General features: G+C 41.3%; 1 protein-coding gene across 2 annotated transcripts in view; it reads right to left on the bottom strand.

Moving 5' to 3' along the window:
* PDK1 (pyruvate dehydrogenase kinase 1) overlaps positions 1–21,514 on the bottom strand; it is a 33,372-nt gene that overhangs the window by 4,382 nt on the left and 7,476 nt on the right. Inside the window, exons 5-10 of one of the 2 annotated variants that reach the window (XM_070422747.1) lie at positions 21,372–21,467; positions 20,519–20,596; positions 18,765–18,841; positions 16,860–16,958; positions 3,991–4,101; positions 669–782 (exon numbers count right to left, since the gene is read on the bottom strand). In XM_070422747.1, coding sequence (XP_070278848.1) covers positions 669–782; positions 3,991–4,101; positions 16,860–16,958; positions 18,765–18,841; positions 20,519–20,596; positions 21,372–21,467 — 575 coding nt within the window. The remainder of the gene's footprint in view (positions 1–668; positions 783–3,990; positions 4,102–16,859; positions 16,959–18,764; positions 18,842–20,518; positions 20,597–21,371; positions 21,468–21,514) is intronic. The other variant, XM_070422748.1, reaches the window with a different exon arrangement.

Below are 21,514 nucleotides of genomic sequence, written 5' to 3' on the forward strand. Positions count from 1 at the left end.
ATTATATATGTGTTTCCCGATGGTCTTAGGCGACCCCTGTGAATGGGTCGTTCGACCCCCAAAGGGGTCGCGACCCACAGGTTGAGAACCGCTGACTTAAAGTGTTGCCAAAGCGGGGAAGGGTTCTTTGAAAATTAAGATGAATATTTTGGAAAAACTCATGAAGGAAAGTCACATAAAAATTGCTGTCAAATCAGAGTCAGAAGACATTTTTAAAGGACTGCATACAAATAAAAAAGGATTATGTACTTGGTTCTTTTTAAAAATAAACCTCAAAAAAACGCACTGTACACCTTCCGAAAGGAAGATACTGAAACTGCAGACCCAAAGAAAGGTCTTGGGCAATAGATCAAAAGATTGGTGGATCAATGCCCATTCATGAGTTTTATGTTAAAATTAAATTTATAAGACAAAACTTTTTATGATTCCCCACTTTAACCCAACTTTTTTAAAATTAACAACCATAGTCCTGATCATTACATATAAGCATTTCTTTTCCTAGAGTCAAGGAGATCATTTGTCAAAAAAGATGAGGTCCTATATTAAAAACTATATATGTCTATTTAAATAGCATGAATTAGAGGAAATTTTACATTATTGTTAAATATTGGCACCTTTTCCTCTTATCAAAAGAAGTCTCATTCACTCAAGAAAGCTGTAGTTACTACCTTAATGAAGATCACTGCATCTGTCCCATAGCCCTCGAGGGAATACAGCTTCAGGTCTCCTTGGAAGTACTGAGCATAAAGACGGGAGATGGGCAATCCATAGCCAAAACCAGCCTGTTGTGTGAGGAAAACGAAATTCTGAAATTCTATGCTACAGAGTATCCCAGGCTATCAGAAATGCTAATACCTAAGTATTTTGAAAGATCAGGCTGGAGCCCAGCTGAGTCCTACATTAGGCCACTCCCCTCCCGTCACTAGAAGTCTTCGTTCTTCTTTCTACTATAAAATGACTTGGGGAGAGGGGATCTGAAAAAGCATGTTGCTTTTCTTTGTTGGCCTGCTCTACAGTATCCCAATACTGCTTTGGGCAGTATCATATAAAACATGTTCTCTCTTTTAGCAAGAGTAGAAAAAGCCTTGTGGGGCCTATCAGATATATCTTGTGACTTTATACCATGAACTTCCAGCCTGTGTTCTGAATCTGGAGGGATCCATAACAGCTCTACTTTCTTAATTCTCACCTACAGGTCACTTCCCTGCTTACAAATCTTCAAAGCACAGCCCCTCCCTCACCCGTTGGCTTGAAATAAAAACCCAGGCTTCTACAAAGAGCTTTCAAGCCCCGATAAGATCAGGTCTCTGCCTCCCACTTTCCAGTCCAGCTGAACTAAATCTCCTGCTCTCAAGTTCTTCAAACATATGCTATTTTTTATCTTCGTGTCTTTGTTCATCCTGTTCCCACTGTTGAATGGCCTTCTTTACCTGGATAAATCCCACCAATTCTTTAATACAAGCAAAACATTTAGATAAATGTAAAAACGGTTTTTATCACCAAATGACAAGTTCAATGGCATTCCATATAGCACTTCAGTTGAGAGCTTATGTGGATTCAGCAATCAGGCTATTCACAAACCCAGGCTCCAGCTTCATCTATCTCCACCACTATTCCTTGATTTTACTAACCGGAGTGTCTATTCACTCCTCCAAATCAACTACCTGTTCTCCACATGTCTCCTTGCCCTGGGAGGCTGACCTGAATGGTGATGGCCATGGATTCCCAATCACCTGCCTCCAGTGGGTACAGCCAATGGGGAGCCCAGTAGGAGTGCAGAGGGAGTCAAGTCAGGGTACTCACTCCCCTGGATTCCTTCTGCCCGAGGTTGCTTCCTTTCGGCAGATGGGCTCCTTGTTACTAAGCAGCTGCTCTGCAACCTTCCCCTTTTCTGGGTCTGCTGGCTTCTCCTCCATCTCCCGTTGATTCTGGGTGGTGACAGCTCTACTGCTGCTGGCCCTGGATTCCTGTACTCTCCCTCCTCATAGCTCTGTATTCTGTCTTTTTGTAAATAAGCCTTCCTCAAATTTGAATGAAAAAGAGCTCATAATTTGAATGAGCTCTTTTTTCTGTTGGGACCCTAATACATTAATTAGTTCCAGAAACGGCCCCAAGGAAACTGCATGAGCAGGTGGCTCAGGATGCCATGGCCTGACCTCTCCCTCAACCACACCTACGGACTTGTGGGGCTTCCCCTAGAGAAAATCACAGACAAGAAAGCCAGCATGGGCCTGGCCCACTGCTGGATCTGCACTGGATGCTGGCACCAGCCAGAAGTGGGCTGCCCTTTCACCACAACCTCTCCCAGGGCAGGAGCAAGTCCTACCCGTGGGCAGAACTTGAGGTGCAGCACCTCCATGGATTCACAGGTGGCAAACAGGCTGGACAAAGTGCAACTGGATAGCTAGCTGATGACAAGGAGATCTGGAAGAGAAACGTGTGGTCCTCTCAGCGGGTTGACAGTGTGAAGATATTCCACCATGTAGGTGTCCGTACTACATTCATTATATTCACACGGATGAAGCCCTCAGGAGTCAGGCAGACAAGATGGCCACTCCTGTGCCGTCAGGCAGTCTTTCTCCAGCCGCCCCAGGGCTTGCTTACGGGGTCCACTTACAAAGTGGTCATGGCCTCGGGAAGAAGGCTCAGAAAGAGCTTAACAACAGTCTTCCCTTAGTAATAACAAGGCTTCCCGCTGTGTAGCTCACAGGGGAGCCTGTGCCATGTCAGGCCTTCTATTTTCTTAAAAATTCACATAAATTCTGCATCCTAAACAACAAACACTTATATCATTGACTTTGTGCCAGGCACTCTCAAAGGTATTTTTACATACATTAAATGTCAGCCCTTACAATAACTTGATTTTTAAAGTTGAAGAAACTAGGGTATTAAAAGGTCCATAATTTTCCCAAAGCTACACAGCGAAAATGTAGTGAAGTCAGGAATGGAACCAGACCGTTTGGATCTGCAATCTGGACTGATATGCTATGCTGCTCTCCAAAAATATTCTACAGTATTTGTTTACTACAAAAGCAGTCTATCCCTTCTCTCCCCTAATTTCTAGAGTAAAATCAGACTCTAAGAAGATGCCCGTGTTTATTATTTGACCTCATCTGTCCCGGGCACATGGATGCCTACCCCAGTCACCATGTTCACCATTTGAGCAGCTCATTACTATACTAATACTGTACAAGCTTTGTAAGACATGAACAACCTTACAGTTGTAGCTACAGAATTTGTGCTGCCTAACAAGTAAAACTATTATAACAAAGTCCTTATAGTAACTCCGTAGAGTCTAAAACAGATCCATCATATACTGTGTTTCGTCATGACAACACCAGTGCCTGTGCCAGAAAAGATTCCAAGCTTAGAACAACAGTTCTTCCAGAATTACAGGTTAGAGATTTGGCAAAGCGCTCTTCTGGCAGTTGGAGAACATGGATAGAGTCAATTCAAAAGCTAATTTGATTAAACCTGAAAATAGATGACTATTAAGATGAATAAAGAATACCAGCAAAATGATTATAATTGGAGCCATTTCCAGGTCGATGATTAAATTGATCAGAACTCTAGTCTTATTTCTGAATCTAGAATATGAGATCTTTCTATCATAAGTACTTGAGGGGAAAAAATCAACAATGAAGATAAAATCAGTGTTGACCAAATACCAGTAAAACTGCTAATTTAGTCTTCACCTTAGAAACAGTCTATCGAACGCAGTTTACCACAGGAAAACTACTGACATATCACTATCAAGCTTGGCAGCGAGACCTCCAAAACAATACTCTGTGTCTTGTGCTCTTCAATCAAAAGAAAAAAATAACCAAAATTTAACGCTATTTAAATTTAGAGGAAAGTGTTTTTTTCCTAACGGCTTCCCTTCTTCCTTGGGGTGTGCCCTACACAGTGGCTTAACTGATTTATTTGGCAACTAATGTGATTTTTTTGGCAATTCACAACGACGCACTTCATTATTTCTTGATCACATACCAGGGGTGCTGCTCTGGACGTCTCGACCCGCGGCCGGGGTGCAGTTGAGTACATGTAGTTGAAGAGCCTGTCGATTTTCCTCAGCGGAACACCACCTCCTCGGTCACTCATCTGAGAGGAGAAAGGATCATGCACTATGACTAAGCCCCTTTACAACAGGATAAGGACACACAGTGTCACAGTTTAACTGCTCTCTGCAAAGTCCGGCTTTTCAAAACGAGTATCATGCAATCCAAGTTGCAACTGTAAACAATTCCCTCACTGCTGGACTTAACACAACTCATCTAACATGTAGAATTCGAATACAAAACAAACTCCATCATAATACAAGTTCAGTGGGGTGACTTTGTGTATTACTGAAGTCGCACTAACACTGCAGTACAGTACAGAATGTGTCATAAACTGAGCCTATCTTGCATGTAAAAATAAATGTATTATTCCTTTTTAGTGGCCAGTTTGAAAACCAGGTGAAAAATGCATAAACCCTCTCTGACCCAACAATGTTTATCCTAAAAAAAATAAGCATAAACGTATGCAAAGAATGTGTGAGACTGTCCATCACAGCACTATAGAGAACAGCTAAAACTGGATTACAACCTAACTAGAAGACTATTTGAGTAAACTAGTGTACATTCTAAAGTAGAACACTATTTAGCCATTAAATATTATATAGAACTGAATGTATTGGCATGAGAGATGCTCACAAAATCTAGTTAAATAGTACAGAGCTATAAGAAGCATTTATAATATTCTAATTTTATAAAAATTGAATTATAAAAGTCTGTAATGATATATTTTTGTCTATGGAATTATGAGTGATTTTCTTCTTTTGGGTTTTTAGTTTCTGAATATTTTTCACAATTACTTCTATTATGGGAAACAACAGTATAATTTTCATTTTCAGAAAGGAAAAAGCAGAGCCACTTAATTGTGTTGTAGAATCTCATCTACCAGGCATTTCATAGCATAGACTCCAGACAACTTTCTAGGGAGTTTATAAGGTACAGAGGTTTTTATACTGTGCTTATGTCATTTTTCAACTCAAATCATATGGTAGACTGGATTTAATAATGTATTTACAGATTGTCTTCATTTTGTTTTCCTTCACAGTTAACATGGACTTATTTTCCTAGCTGTTGTACACCTTCCATTCTAATCTACTACAGCCATTTTCCTTTGTTACAAAATCTAAATTGACTCCTCTATCGATATTAAAATAGTTGTCATAAACAAATCTGCTTTTAACACAGATATATATAGATATGCATAGACATAAAAAATAGTTCTGAGTGCTACATATTCAAAAGTCAATAAGCTAGATGGCTTCTAGTCAAGTTTTTGTATAGTCTTTTTATTTATTTATCTTTATTGTTGAAAATACTACAGATGTCCCCTTTGTCCCCCCATTGACCCCCTCCACCCTGCTCCTGCCTCCTCCCCAGGCCTTCACCAAACTATTATCTGCCCATGGGTTATGCATATATGCATATAAGCTCTTTGGTTAATCTCTTCCCACCCCCTTCCCTCTGAAATTCATCAGTGTATTACATGCTTCATTGTCTCTGATCTATTTTGTCAGTTTATTTTGTTCATTATATTCCACATATAAGTGAGATCATTGTGATACTTGTCTTTCTCTGACTGGCTTATTATGCTTAGCATAATAATCTCCAGGTCCCTCCATGCTGTCTCAAAGGGCAAGAGATCCTTCTTTTTTTACAGCTGCATAGTATTCCATTGTGTAAATGTACCACATCTTTTTATCCACTCATCTACTAATGGACACTTGGGTTATTTCCAGATTTTAGCTATTGTAGATAGCACTGCTATGAACATAAGGGTGCATATATTCTTCCTGGTGTTTTGGGATTTTTAGGATATATTCCTAGAAGTGGGATCACTGGGTCAAATGGCAGTTCCATTTTTAATTTTGTAAGGAAACTCCACACTGTTTTCCATAGTGGCTGCACCAGTCTGCATTCCCAGTTTTCATATAGTCTTTAAAATTGTCTACAGTATGTTTATACAGTAAGTCCTCACGTAACGTCAATAGGTTCTTGAAACTGTAATGAAATGATAGGCTAGTTGATTTAAACAAGAGGTAAGTTCCTATTTTCATCAATGTTATGACTAAACAATGTTAAATAAATGATATTATTCGAGGATCTGATCTATATTTCTTTCACAATAAAAATCACATAGCTATTTTAATTTTTAAAATAAAAGTCCACTTTGAAATACCATTTGAAGAGTTGCCTCTGATATATCTACAATTAGATCACTGCAGTATAAAAATATACAAGGACTTTATTAAGAACTTGTCTGTTGCATTATGCTTGAAATTGTTCTTGGCCATGAATTCAAACCCTGTGGAGAGATTTATTTTAGTAAGATGAATAAAGAGGTCTGAGTATTTTCTGAGGTCCACAATTTGTTAATTATTCATCCTTTAATTTAATGCTCTGCTGCACACTTGTTGGTAAGAAGTGTGAGGGTTCTATAAATATTAACTAAGTAAACAACATATTAGAATAGATATTAAGATAAAAAAAGGTAGATTCAATGAACTGGTTTTTCTTAACCTTCTGGCATCCAACAAGTATAAAACAAGAAGTGACGTCCAGCCACAGGCAAGTATGAGAAAAGCAGAGCACAGAGCACAGAGGAGAGGTGACTCTGAGAGGCACCTAGTTACTACAGGTGAAGGGGGTAAAGGAAGCCACAGGAATATAGTTGAAAACTGACACAGGTAAATAAAGGTGATCTCCTTTGCTCTGCAGTCAAGAAACAATAAGCTGGAACCAGTAGATTTTTAAAGTGGCCATAAGAGTTTCCAAGAGAATTGTAAGAGATTCTAGTATACCAGACGGTCTGAGTTCTTTGGGAAAAGGGAGGGAGGAAATAATGGGAGAGAGAAAGAGACAGATGTCTGGTCTGTATACATTTAAGACAAGAAGAATGGCACCCTGATGACAAATATACTGAGAAAGAGATTTTAAAATTAAACAAAAAATCTCTGATTAAGATAATTTGATGAAAAAAATCTAGAATCATGGGAACACAAGCCTATGCCAAGAGAAAGGGAAGAGATTATGAAAGAGATACATGGTGGGGAATAATGTCAACAGGAAGGCTAAGGAAGAGACGTTTGCCAATTATTTTTAAAGTTTTCTCTTCAGTGCATGAAATCACCACTTCTCAATGTCATCGAACCAAGAGCTGCCATTCCTAACTTCCTGTTCCCCATAACCCCGGGGGTAGTTCATGTGAATTTCAGGGTCAAGGGAAATGAACCACTGCTAACTTGATGACAGCTCTGAAGGCAGGAAATTTAATAACTCTAAACTCTCACCCAGAGCTCCTGAAGTCTGTTACTCAACATCTTTTTTAACGTCAAGTTTATAAAATCAGCAACAGTGAATGAACCAAGATATTTACATTTTAACTTTAAATATATGTGGCTTTAACACTTACATTATTTACTGAATATAGGCCAAACACAAAATCTGAAAGAGCAGCTAGAGTTCTGAGATAGAAAAAAATAATTCCTTCACAGGATTTTCAGCTGAGGGATAAAAGGTGAAAAATGTCAACAATTTGAACAAACTTAAAAAAATGGGTGGTGGGGCGGGGACAGACCTTGATCCTGAAAGTCTAGGGTAAGTAATAGGGGTAAAATCTCTACTGAAGAAAATTAAAGCAAGCATTTAACACATAAAGAGATAAGTAACAGGAGTAGATACAGTCATGTGACTTTGGATGTAAGGAGGCAGAGCCCAATATATAGGTAGAGCTTTTAGAAGTCTGTTCAAGACCTTTGCGAACATTTTTTATAGCTTTTTTAAAAACTGTATTTTTATTGATTTCAGGGCGGAAGGGAGAGGGAAAGAGAGATAGAAACATCAATGATGAGAGAGAATCATTGATCAGCTGCCTCCTGCACACCCCCTACTGGGGATCAAGCCTGCAACCCTGGTATGTGCCCTTGACAGGAATCGAACCCAGGACTCTTCAGTTCACAGGCTGACATTCTATCCACTGAGCAAAACCAGCTAGGGCTACAACTTTATTGAAATACTAGAGGCCCTGTGCACAAAAATTTGTGCACTGGGGGGGGGGGGGGGAGGGAAGTCCCCCAGCCCGGCCTGTGCCCTCTCGCAGTCTGGGACCCCTCGGGAGATAACGACCTGCTGGCTTAGGCCTGCTCCTGGGTGGCAGAGGGCACCCCAATCCCTAGGTGCAGCCCCTGGTCAGGCTCAGAGCAGGGCCGATTGGGGAGTTGGGGCGCTGCCCCTGTCACTCACAGAGCAGGGCCCATCAGGCAGGTTGGGGCTCCGTACCCTGTCACACACAGAGCAGGGTCGATCAGGGGGTTGGGGAGCTCACCCCTGTCACGCACAGAGCAGGGCCATCAGGGGGTTGAGGAGCTCCCCCCGTCACTCACAGAGTAGGGCCGATAGGGGAGTTGGGGCACCACCCCCTGTCACACACAGAGCAGGGCAGATCAGGGGGTTGGGGCTCTGCACCCTGTCACACTCAGGGCAGGGCCAATGGAGAGGTTATGGCTCTACCTTGTCACTCACAGAGCAAGGCCCGTGGAGGGGGGTTGGGGCGCCACCCTCTATCACCTCTGAGGCCTCACTGCTGAAAACATCAATACAATGTTGCGGTCCGGAAGCCCGGCTGAATGAGTCACGCTCAGGGTAGGGCCGATTGGGGGGTTGGGGCGCTGCCCCCTGTCACGCACAGAGCAGGGCCGATCAGGGGGTTGGGGCGCTGCCCCCTGTCACTCACAGAGCAGGGCCCATCAGGCGGGTTGGGGCTCCGTACCCTGTCACACACAGAGCAGGGTCGATCAGGGGGTTGGGGAGCTCACCCCTGTCACGCACAGAGCAGGGCCGATCAGGGGGTTGAGGAGCTCCCCCGTGTCACTCACAGAGTAGGGACGATAGGGGAGTTGGGGCACCATCCCCTGTCACACACAGAGCAGGGCAGATCAGGGGGTTGGGGCTCTGCACCCTGTCACACTCAGGGCAGGGCCAATGGAGAGGTTATGGCTCTACCTTGTCACTCACAGAGCAAGGCCTGTGGAGGGGGGTTGGGGCGCCACCCTCTATCACCCACAGAGCAGGGCCGATCAGGGGGTTGGGGCGCCGCCACTGTCACACTCAGGGCAGGGCCAATGGAGAGGTTATGGCTCTACCCTGTCACACACAGAGCAGGGCCTGTGTGTGTGTGTGTGTGTGTGGGGGGGGGGGGGTTGGGGCACCGCACCCTGTCACACACAGAGCAGGGCCGATCAGGGGGTTGGTGCGCCGCACCCTGTCACACACAGAGCCACAGGGCGATCAGGGGATTGGGGAGCTCCCCCCTATCAGGCACAGAGCAGGACTGGCTGATCAGGGGGTTTGGGCGCTGCCCCCTGTCACGCTGATCCTGGTGCTGGGAGCCTCGCTGCTCCGCTGATCCCGGTGCCAGGAGGCATATTACCCTTTTACTATATAGGATAGAGGTCTTGTGCATGGGTAGGGACTGGCTGGTTTGCCCTGAAGGGTGTCCTGGATCAGGGTGGGGGTCCCCACTGGGGTGCCTGGCCAGTCTGGGTGATGGGCTGAGGGCTGTTTTCCGGAAGCGGGTGACTGAATCTCCCAACCGCTCCTTTTTTCTTTTTTCTTTTTTTATTCTGGGCCAGCTTTAGCTCTGAGGCCTCACTGCTGAAAACATCAATACAATGTTGCGGTCCGGAAGCCCGGCTGAATGAAAGCCGGTTTCTGGGGTTTTGTTTAGCTTCTTATTTGCAACATAGTACATAGTTGCTTAGAGTTGCAGCTGAGAGGCCGGCAAGTGAGGCGGGGAACGTTGGAGTCCGCAGTCACTGGAGCAAGCAAGCCTCATGTTCGCTTCCAGCTGCCTGGCTGCCGGCCGCCATCTTGGCTGACAGTTAATTTGCATATACACACTGATTAGCCAATGAAAAGGGTAGTGGTCGTACACTAATTACCATGTTTCTCTTTTATTAGTGTAGATAATTCACATGCCATACAATTCACCTATTTAAAGTGTACAACTCAATGGTTTTTCATATATTCACAGATATGTGCAACCATCAACACAGTCAATTTTGGAATATTTTCAGTACCTCAAAAAGAAACCCTGGATACTTTATTGATTACACTCCTAAGCAACCTCTAGTCTACTTCTTGCTCCATTTTATTTGCCCGTTCTGGATATTTCATATAAATAAAATCATACGATATGTAACATTTTGTGATTGGTTACTTTCACTTAGCATAATGTTTTCAATGTTGTAGCAACCATATTGTAGCATGCACCAATGCTTCATTCCTTTTATGGCCTAATAATATTCCATTCTATGGATATGTATCGCATTTTGTTGATCCATTTATCAGTTGATGGATATTTGAGCTCTTTCCATATTTTGGCTATTGTAATACTGCTATGAACATCCATGTATACGTTTTTGCTTGAATATCTGTATTTAAACCTTCAGGATATATACAGACCTAGAAGTGGAAATGCTTGGTCATTATGAACCTTTCTTTACACCAAACAGATTCCATAAACAAAGTCTGTCCATCCACCAACACAGAACGGGATTGTGGCTAAGTGTCTAGGAGTTCAGTAAACCTCGATCCATGTGGTGATGATAACCACAATAATGGGAAGCATCTGCAGACCAGTGTGCTGAAGCAACAAGAAACAGAAGCAGAGAAAGCTACAAGAAAGATCACGCTGTCGCATAACGGAAGCCCAAATGGGACTTACTTTGAATCAAGTAAACCTTAGTGCAGTGATGGCGAACCTTTTGAGCTCGGCGTGTCAGCATTTTGAAAAACCCTAACTTAACTCTGGTGCTGTGTCACATATAGAAATTTTTTGATATTTGCAACCATAGTAAAACAAGATTTATATTTTTGATATTTATTTTATATATTTAAATGCCATTTAACAAAGAAAAATCAACCAAAAAAATGAGTTCGCGTGTCACCTCTGACAAGCGTGTCATAGGTTCGTCATCACTGCCTTAGTGGGCAAGTAGCTGACACATAACTAATCAAAAAATAGACACATTAGCATCTGGGCTGGAAAAAACATGATGCATTCACATTACTTTTTCAGCAAACAGATCGTACAGCCATATATTTATTTGTGCCTCATTCTTTTAAATGAATAGCCAAGAGAGATAAAAAAAAAAATTCAGAGGTAACATTGCAGACAGCAGAGACAACTTAATTTTTTTAAATGGCTATTATTAATAGCCTCAGTTATTAAAGAAGATAAAACTAAAATGGAATACTATAAGAAAATAATAAAAAAGAAGTTTGGCCCAGCTGGCATGGCTCGATAGTTGAGCGTCAACCCATGAACCAGGAGGTCACAGTTCGATTCCCGGTCATGCCCAGGTTTCGGGCTCAATCCCCGGTGGAGGGGCATGCAGGAGGCAGCTGATCAATGATTCTCATCATTGATGTTTCTACTTCTTTCTCCCTCTCCCTTCCTCTGCAAAATCAATAAAAATAAGTTTATAATAAGATAGTGAAACTAAAAGGTCAACAGAAGGGCTGGGAATTTAAACTCAAGGAAATCTCACAGAGTAGAATAAAAAGTTAAACAGATTTAAAAAAACAGCAACAGGAGAAAGATATGAAAAAAGAGAGGATCATATCACAAAGCCCAACATCCTCCAAATATGACCACTGGAAGAAAGTATCAAGGTCCAGCCCAACGGAAAGGCCTACACCAAGTCACATTATTATGAAATTTCTGAATAGAGCTAAAAAAATGACTTTAAAAGCTCACAAATAAGATTGGTCACATACAAAGAAATGGGAATTGGAATAAGCATAAGTATTCTCAATAGGAACAGCAAGAATGATGTCAGCAAAAATAGTGGAGAAAGGAGCTCCAAAAATTCTCTCCTCCATCAGAGCACCAGGAAAAAGGCAAAAAATGTCAGAATCAACTTTGTTCAGCTCTGGAAATTAACCAAAGTCTTGTAGCAATCTTGGGAGCATGCAGTCAAGAAAAACAACAGTGAGATCCGTGGTGTTTTAACTGCCTTATTCCCATCCATCCCCAACAATAATACTATGCAGTCAGAATGCAATCAGCAGCCTAGCAGCCACTGCATTTTTCTGACCCAATTCTGAGCTCCCAATGCAAAAAAATACTGCATGAACCCATTTCCCACTATCAGAAACATTTGTCCAAAACAATTAGAGGTGCCCTGGCCAGGTAGCTCAGTTGATTAGAGCATCCTCCTGAGACACCAAAGATTGAAGGTCAGGGCACACAGAGGAGTCAACCAACAAATGAATCAATGGGTGGAACAACAAATATCTCTCTCCCTTTCTCTCTCTCTAAAAATTACTAAATAAATTTTTTTTAAAGAGACATAAAAGCATGGAACAGACTGTAGAATCTCAGAGGGAAGGAGGAGGTGGGTAGGTAGGTGGGAAGAGATCAACCAAAGAACTTGTATGAATATATGCATAACCCATGGACACACACACATACAACAGGGTGGTGAAGGCCTGGAGTGAGGGATGGGGAAGTGGGGGAGGATTAGCAAGGGTCAGTGGGGGAACAAGAGGACATAATGTAATACTTTCAACAATAAAGATGTAATTTCAAAAACAAAGAAATTAAAAAGTGAGAAAACAGGAAAAATTAGAGATAATAAATTTTAGGGCCAACTGAGTCAGTATACAACAGTTAAGGCAAACAATAGGCCAATCAAAAAGCTTAATAAGGGAAGCTAGGGAATGAGATATATATAAAGGGGTTTAAAAAGCTCAGACATGTCCTGAGAATCCAGAAGGTCATGTTAATGCCTAGGGCTATGTTCATGCTCAGGAAAAACCTGAACAGATCCCTAAGCTTTCACCTCTGACTGACCTTGAGTTTCTGTATAAGCTGGACCTAAGGTTAAGCAGGGTTGACATATTCATAGTGCTGAAAGAAAAAGACTAACAACTAAGTCTATATCCAGCCAAATTATTCTTCAAAAATGAAGAAAAAATTAGACATCTATCTATCCACACTAATAAAAGACAAACATGCAAATTGACCATACCTTTGCTACACCTTAAGCCACGCCCACCAGCCAATCAGAGCGACTATATGCAAATTAACCCAGCCAAGATGGTGGCCAGCAGCCACGGAACTGGAGTAAGCAGGAGGCTTGGTTGCTCCAGTGATGGAGGAAGCCAAGCTTCCTGAGGCTGGCTGTAGCCTCCACAAAAGGCAACAAAGTTTCAATTATAGAAGGTAAATAAATCCCAGAATAAAAAACCAAAAAACAAAAAAAGGAGAGGCTGGGAGCTTCCTTTGCCAGGGGGACTTGGCCAGCCTGAAAACAGCCCTCGGCCCCTCACCCAGACTGGCCAGGCACCCCAGTGAGGACCCCCCACCCTAAAGGGGGTGTGGCAAGCCTGCAAACAGCCATCAGCCCCTCACCCAGGCTGGCCAGGCACCCCAGTGGGGACCCCCACCCTGAAGGGGGTGTGACCAGCCTGCAAACACCCATCAGCCCCTCACCCAGGCTGGCCAGGCACCCCAGTGGGGACCCCCATCCTGAAGGGGGTGTGACCAGCCTGCAAACACCCATCAGCCCCTTACCCAGGCTGGCCAGGCACCCCAGAGGGACCCCCACCCTGAAGGGGGTGTGACCAGCCTGCAAACACCCATCAGCCCCTCACCCAGGCTGGCCAGGCTACCCCAGCGGGACCCCCACCCTGATCCAGGACACCTTTCAGGGCAAACCAGCCGGCCCTCACCCGTGCACCAGGCCTCTATCCTCCTATATAATAAAAGGGTAATATGCAAATTGACCCTAACAGCAGAACCACTGGGAATGACTGGTCACTATGACACACACTGACCACCAGGGGGCAGACGCTCAATGCAGGAGATGCCCCCTGGTGGTCAGTGAGCCCCCACAGGGGGAGCTCTGCTCAGCCACAAGCCAGGCTGATGGCTGCCAGCACAGCAGTGGTGGCGGGAGCCTCTCCCGCCTCTTCAGCAGCACTAAGGATGTCTGACTGCAGCTTAGGTCTGCTCCCTGCTGGTAAGTGGACATCCCCCGAGGGCTGCCGGGCTGCCAGAGGGATGTCTGACTGCCAGCTTGGGCCTGATCCCCCAGAGAGCTGGCCTAAGCCAGCAGGTGGACATCCTCTGATGGGGTCCCAGACTGCGAGAGGGCACAGGCTGGGCTGAGGGACCTCCCCGAGTGCACAAATTTTTGTGCACCGGGCCTCTAGTATATATATAAAAGCCTAAGCGACCGGCTGACCAGCCGACCAGTTGGTAGCTATGACGTGCAATGACCACCAGGGTGCATACATTCAACATACTGGCATGGAAACATGGAACAGACTAATGAACCTCAGAGGGAAGGGGGGAGGGGGGAAGGCGGAAAGAGATTAACCAAAAATCTTATTTGCATATTAGAGGCCCGGGGTCCCTCAGCCTGGCCTGCAGGGATCAGGCCAAAACTGGTTCTCTGACATCCCCTGAGGGGTTCCGGATTGCGAGAGGGCACAGGCCAGGCCGAGGGACCCCACCAGTGCATGAATCCGTGCACCAGGTCTCTGGTCTATATATATAAAAGGCTATTATGCAAAGTGTCCCCACAGGAGTTCGACCAGGAGACTGATCACTCACTATGACGTGCGCTAACCACCAGGGGATGGCGCAGAGTGAAAAAACAACCCCTGGCTCGCAGCAGGCAGCTGGGGAAGGAAGACCCTGGCTGGCAGCCAGAAGGCTCCGATCAGCCCTGATCGCTGGCCAGGCCTAGGGACCCTACTCGTGCACAAATTTCATGCACCAGGCCTCTAGTTCTCACACAAGCAAACACTGAAAGAGTTCACCATTGGTAGACCTGCCCTATCATAAAACATTAAGGGGATGCTTCGGCCTGAAATGAAAAACACTAGACAGCATATCAAATTCACATGAAGAAATAAAGACCATATATTTACCTGGAAAAGTAACTATATAGGCAAATATAAAGGATAGTATAAGTATATTTTTTGTTTGTAAATTTTTTCTCCTATCTTATTTAAAAGATAATTGCATGCCCAGCTGGCATGGCTCAGTGGATTAAGCATCAACCCACGTACCAAGAGGTTGCCAGTTCGATACCTGGTCAGGGCACATGCCTGGGTTGTGGGCTCGATCCCCAGTAGGGTGGATGCAGGAGACAGCTGATTAGATGTTTCTGTATCATTGATGTTTCTATCTCTCTCCCTCTCCCTTCCTTTCTCTCTCAAATTAATAAAAACATTTTTTAAAAAAGAAACAAGGAGAAAATTAAAATGGTTCATCAGAAAACATTTTAACAGAAAATACATCAGGAATGGAGAAATACAGAATCAAAAGAGACATAAGATATAGAGACTACATATGACAAAATGGCAAACAAATCCTGTATTAACAGTAATTGAAATAGGCCATTCAAAATAATAGTTGGAGACTTCAATGTATTACTTTCAATAATGGCTATGACAACTAAACAGAAGAACAGGAAATAGAAGATTTAAACAAGACTATACACCAACAAGACCTAACAACTATCTATGGAACACTCCATGTAATAACAGCAGAATGCACATTTTTCTCAAGTACACATGGAACACTTTCCAGGGTAGAGCATTTGTTGGGCCATAAAACAAGTCTCAATAAATGTAAAAGGATTAAAATCATACAACTGTATTTCTGGCTAAAATGCAATAAAATTAGAAATCAATAACAGAACACAATGAGGGAAATTAACAAGCATATGCAAATTAACACACACTACTAAATAATCAATGGGTCAAAGAAGAAATCACAAGGAAATTAGAAAATATTTTGAGATGAATGAAAATGAAAACACAACATAAAAAATGTATGGGATACACAGAAAGAGTGCCTAGAGCAGTGGTTCTCAACCTTCCTAATGCCGTGACCCTTTAATACAGTTCCTCATGTTGTGGTGACCCCCAACCATACAATTATTTTCGTTGCTACTTCAGAACTGTAATTTTGCTACTGTTATGAATCGTAATGTAAATATCTGATATGCAGGATGTATTTTCATTGTTACAAATGGAACATAATTAAAGCATAGTAATTAATCACAAAAACAATATGTAATTATATATGTGTTTTCCGATGGTCTTAGGTGACCCCTGTGAAAGGTTGTTCGACCCCAAAAGGGGTCGCGACCCACAGGTTGAGAACCGCTGGCCTAGAGGGACATTTTTAACTGTAAAATGTCTCAAATCAATAATCCAAACTTTCATCCTAAGAAACTAAAAAAGGAGCAAACTAACTCCAAAGTAAGCAAAAGGAAGAAAATAATAAAGATTAGAGTTGAAATTAATGAAATACAGAGTTGAAAACAGTGAAGAAAAATCAACAAAATAAAAAATTCGTTTTTTGAAAAAGATTAACAAAATTTACAACTTTTAGCCAGACTGACCCCCCAAAAAGGGAGAAGACTTCTCTCTCCCTTTTCCTTCCTCTCTCTGAAATCAATAAAAACATATTTTTTAAATGAAAAATTTACTATCTGCATAACACTGCAAATACCCAAATATTTTAGATTTATCAAAGTGGATATTCATGATCACTGCTAAGCTGTCTGTCTCCAGGATTTACTTTAACTTGAATCATCTGAATTAGGGACCAGAACAGAAATAGACTCAAGGGATAATTCCATAATCTGTCAGAAAAATGAAGCAATGTGCTTATTAGGTATAAGGGATAGGATTTATTTCTCCTAATAATAAATTATGCCTTCTAGAAATTATGTGCATGCCTGTATATCAACTTAAAAAAATAAAAGAAAAAGCATTTACCTTCACAGTCAAATCCTCACTACCCAGTGTGACGTGGACTTGAACAGGTGGATAAACACCTTTGTCAGCATGGTATTCCATGGTTGCTCTCATTGCATTCTGAAATACAGTAGGTTTATATTTAAAATACAACTTTTAAAAACAGAGAAAGTAATTATAATTTTCAACTAATATACGCTACTTGAAATTTTAGAAGTTTTAATTTGATGGAAATATGCCAAAGAATCATTATTCTTATAACCATATTTAAAGAATTACTTTAAAAAAAATTATGAAGTCAGTTTTGGAGTTGGGAGACATTTTGATTTAAAGATTTCAACTAAATTCTATAGATTTTTGCAAAATCAGATGTTTTAACACTTTAAACTTAGTTTACATTAAAGCAGAAAAATTTACCCAAACGTTTTTACGATTTAATAGTTAACAGACAAATCTTATTTTTTGAAAACTTTCATTTCTTTTTATAAGAAACATTTTATCACAAATTGCTTTAAGAAAAAAAAATTTTCATATACTATTTACAGCAATGGTCTTATAATGATATAAACTAATCCAATTTACCATTAGTTTGAAACTAAGGACATTTACATGTAAAACTGTTTGGAACAATTTTTAAAGGATACAGCGTACAAACTGCCAACATGTCATAAGCACTAAACGGTAACATGGCATGTAGCACTGGAGTAGAAATTGGTAAGACTCGATAAAGCAAAAAAGGCAAAAGTCAGGACTGACTTTGGAAATAAGTGTGACCGGGCACACCAATCAGTATTGCATCTCCCCAAGGAGCAGATTCTATCATCTCTACTGAAGGCCACTTAAGATCAGGTTCCATATGGAAGCTATTACTACTGACATTATATAAAATCGCTTATATAATATGGTAGTACTTCTTTTATTAAGCATCACGGGGAACAAGATCTTTATGTTCTGAAATTTCAAGGGAAAAATTAGTTTTAATCCTTTAAGTGCCAATCATTTATTTAATCACTTTCAAAGATTTTTGGAAGGATTAGATATTTTAGATATTTTCTTGCTGTCAGAACAAAAGAGCACTCTTGAACCCTTGCTGTTCTAAGACATTATTATTCCATCAGTTTTTCTGTTTCGGTATATTTTCCTTATCAGGCTGAAAGCCACATCTTCCCTCTTCTAATTTTCTGTTGGCTGAAGACAAGGTAACTAAAGTAAGAGAGACTACAGGCTTGACTTCGGGTGCCATTGTCAGCCTCAGGGGCCCGTACCACTTCTCATCACCCACTTTCCTGCCCACCAGCAAGTGTTATTGGGGGAAAAATGTATTCTCAACATTACTAGCATAATTTTATTAGTTTTCAAAATTTGTTGTAAAGAGAAAATATAACAGCAGAAGCCCTGTACATCAATATAAATGACTTTCTCAAAAAAAAAAAAAAAAGAAAGTATACAGCAGTAGGACTCTGGTCCTTTACGGGTGGAAACTTAAGAATCATTCTTCTAAGTATTTGTTTTTTTAAAAAATAGAACCTTTAGGAGCACCTACACTGTGCTGACATTGTATTGGACATTTAGTATGTTGTCTCCAATCTTCATATTAACCTGGATAGTAATACCCTTGTTTTCCAGAAGAGGAAACAGGGGCTCAGAAAGGTTGAGCGACTTGGCCGAGGTCACACACATAATTAAGTGGCAGAACTGGAATTGAAACCCAGGTCTTTCTGCCTCCCCAAGCTGAGCTTAGCACCACACTGAGGTGCCCTTCAGTGCTGTCAAAAGGCTGATCTCCAGGAATGTGACATGACGCTGAACATGAAATGACATCTTTTAATTAAACTGAAGAAAACCCGGTAGAGTATTTAACTTTCAGAGCAGATTCCTAACCTCAGGAAAGGACTGATATAGGTTATGTAATATTATTTTACAAACCTTGAAAAGTTCAAACACCATGTGATAGAGATGGGATGGTACATAAACCACTTGTATTGGCTGTCCTGGTGATTTTGCTACAGAGCAGAAGAGAAAAATATAAAAGTACAGAGAGATGTGCTTAAAGCATTTTAAAGAATATATTGTGTAGTAATGAAAAGAAAACATTTACTATGGAGGATAGCATCACTTGGGGGAGAAGTGCCACACCAGTTCTTCACTGTATTAGTGTTTGAACCCCATGCTCACTTAGATTAATACCTGACAGTGACAACATGAGTCCTGCATAATAACCAACCCTTCTTCCTATTCTTCTCTATGACGGCCAGTCTTTTTAAGGTCAAAATTTTACTCTCCGAAAAAAAAAGTATTACAGTCTATAAATTCCATGGTCCAACTTACATAAATACATTCTTTTTTTAAGTCATTTAAAAAAAGTTTCACCCAGGTGGAATGTTTCCTGTTTTATTTCAGGCATTTCCATGGATATAAATCTGAAGAAAAAAAATTAAGCTAGCATCAGTTAATCCAGAGATGCTGATTTTCCATTCAACCATTTAACAGGTGCCCAGGTGGACCTGGTGGGCAGATAGTGTATAAAACAGAACCTTGGGCTGAGCAAAGGAATAAGGCTCACCACGCCCTAGGATTCTAAAGTAGCCAACACACTGGATTCCCTCTGAATAAAACACCCCTTGGAAACATGGGTGGGACACCTGGAAACTGTCCAGAGTAGTTCAGGTTCCCAAATTATCACTGGTGCATTGTGGTTCTTATTTACTGAATGTACCATTATGGACCAAAAGCATGAATATGGCTTTAGAAAAACACCCAACAATTCTATTTTCAATTGGGTAATGTCCACTGCCATCCAGAATACAACTTAGTAAAAACTGCTTAATTTTATTCTTCTCAAAGGGTCATGTTAACTTAGGAAATGTTTTCCCCCTTTTAAACTACCCTACCTCTAGGAAAACAGTAAGACTCATAAATCTCCTTCCAGGGCACCTACCCCCCCCCCCCCACTTTTTTTTTTTTTTCCAAAAGGCACTGTCAGGGTGAATAAAGACCATTAGAGATAAACAGATTCTCAAATAAATGAGCGTCTTTATTTCTTCTTTACACCTCCAGTCTTTCTACTTCCTCAACAGTAAACAGTGATTTATAACTCAGGAAGTAGAAATACTCTAGGGCAGTGGTCGGCAAACTCATTAGTCAACGGAGCCAAATATCAACAGTACAACGATTGTAATTTCTTTTGAGAGCCAAATTTTTTAAACTTAAACTATATAGATAGGTACATTGTTATTAACTTAATTAGGGTACTCCTAAGGCTTAGGAAGAGCCGCACTCAAGGGGCCAAAGAGCCGCATGTGGCTCGCGAGCCGCAGTTTGCCGACCACGGCTCTAGGGTAAACCTTACATTATTGAAGTGCATATAAAAGTCAAATGGAATTTTCTTGGCACCATTTTTTTCTAACCAGAAAACCAAAAATAAGTAAAGAATCAACATTATCAATTAAAAAATTTTTTAATGGGGAAGACCAAAATGTCTTTCAGAAAGAACCCAACTATATTAAATACACGCACACACACACACACAAATGTTTTAACATGATTGCTCTCACTCAGCTTTCATATGAAGAAGTTGATGAAAAGTCCTTTTATATTAAAACAAATCTAAATTATCCTTATCATTCCTTCTCAAGTCATCAAAACAGTGATCATTGAGGAATAGACAGCATCAGGCTTACCATTTAGTTCTTCAAGCTCTAGTTCAGGAGAGTTAATATAATACAGATCACAAAGACGTCTAGCACTTTCATAGCCATCTAGTGTGAATCAAAACAACAACAAAAACGCATTAAATAACTTTATATCTGTTTCATGCATTAAGGTGGCAACAGGACTGACAAATGAAATTTTCAAACTTTTTATAGAAGAAAATATACTTTAAAAATCTTAGTTTTTAAATATGACATGACAAAGCCTAATAGCCATAAAGGAGAAATGACAGATACTATACCAAAAAAACAACAAGAAGCAAAACCCACATCTATATATATAAAAGCCTAAGAGACCGAACAACCGAACGACTGGTCGACCAGTTGCTATGACGCATACTGCCCACCAGGGGACAGTCGCTCAACGCACAGGATCGGGCTCCCTCCTATCTGAATCGGCCAGTGGGGATCAGGCCGAAACCAGCTATCCAACATCCCCCAAGGGGTCCCGGATTGCCAGAGGGCACAGGCCAGGCCAAGTGGCCTCTAGTATGTGGTATAAACAGAAAAACATGTGGAAAGATGCAAACCAATTACAAATTATGGCTCCTAGATAGGGTATTAGAAAGGGGAAAGGGGCCTAACATTTTTGAAGTGAAACAGATACCCACGTAATATCACCATACTTTACCTAACAGAGTATTGTATAAGCAAATATCCTAAACATAGAGCACAATTAACATTATAAAGTTATTTGCAAACCCATATATTCACTCCTAACATTTTTACCTCAGGATATAAGTAGCTGTTTTAATAGCGAGAACTAGCACTCAACAATTTTGATTCCTACATCCTTTCTGAAAGGAGAAATATAAGTATTTACCTTGAATAACTTCAACTACATTGCAGTTTGGGTTTATGCTTCCAATGTGTTTCCGGTGAGATGGGCTTCCTTTGTCTTTCCCACCAAACAATAAAGCTGTTAAGAAATGAAACATCAGAGACAAATAAAATAAAGTAAAATAT

Source organism: Myotis yumanensis, unplaced genomic scaffold (genome assembly GCF_028538775.1).
Source record: "Myotis yumanensis isolate MYYU_CA2020_CCGP unplaced genomic scaffold, mMyoYum1.0.hap1 SCAF_8, whole genome shotgun sequence".
NCBI classification, from domain to species: Eukaryota; Metazoa; Chordata; class Mammalia; order Chiroptera; family Vespertilionidae; genus Myotis; species Myotis yumanensis.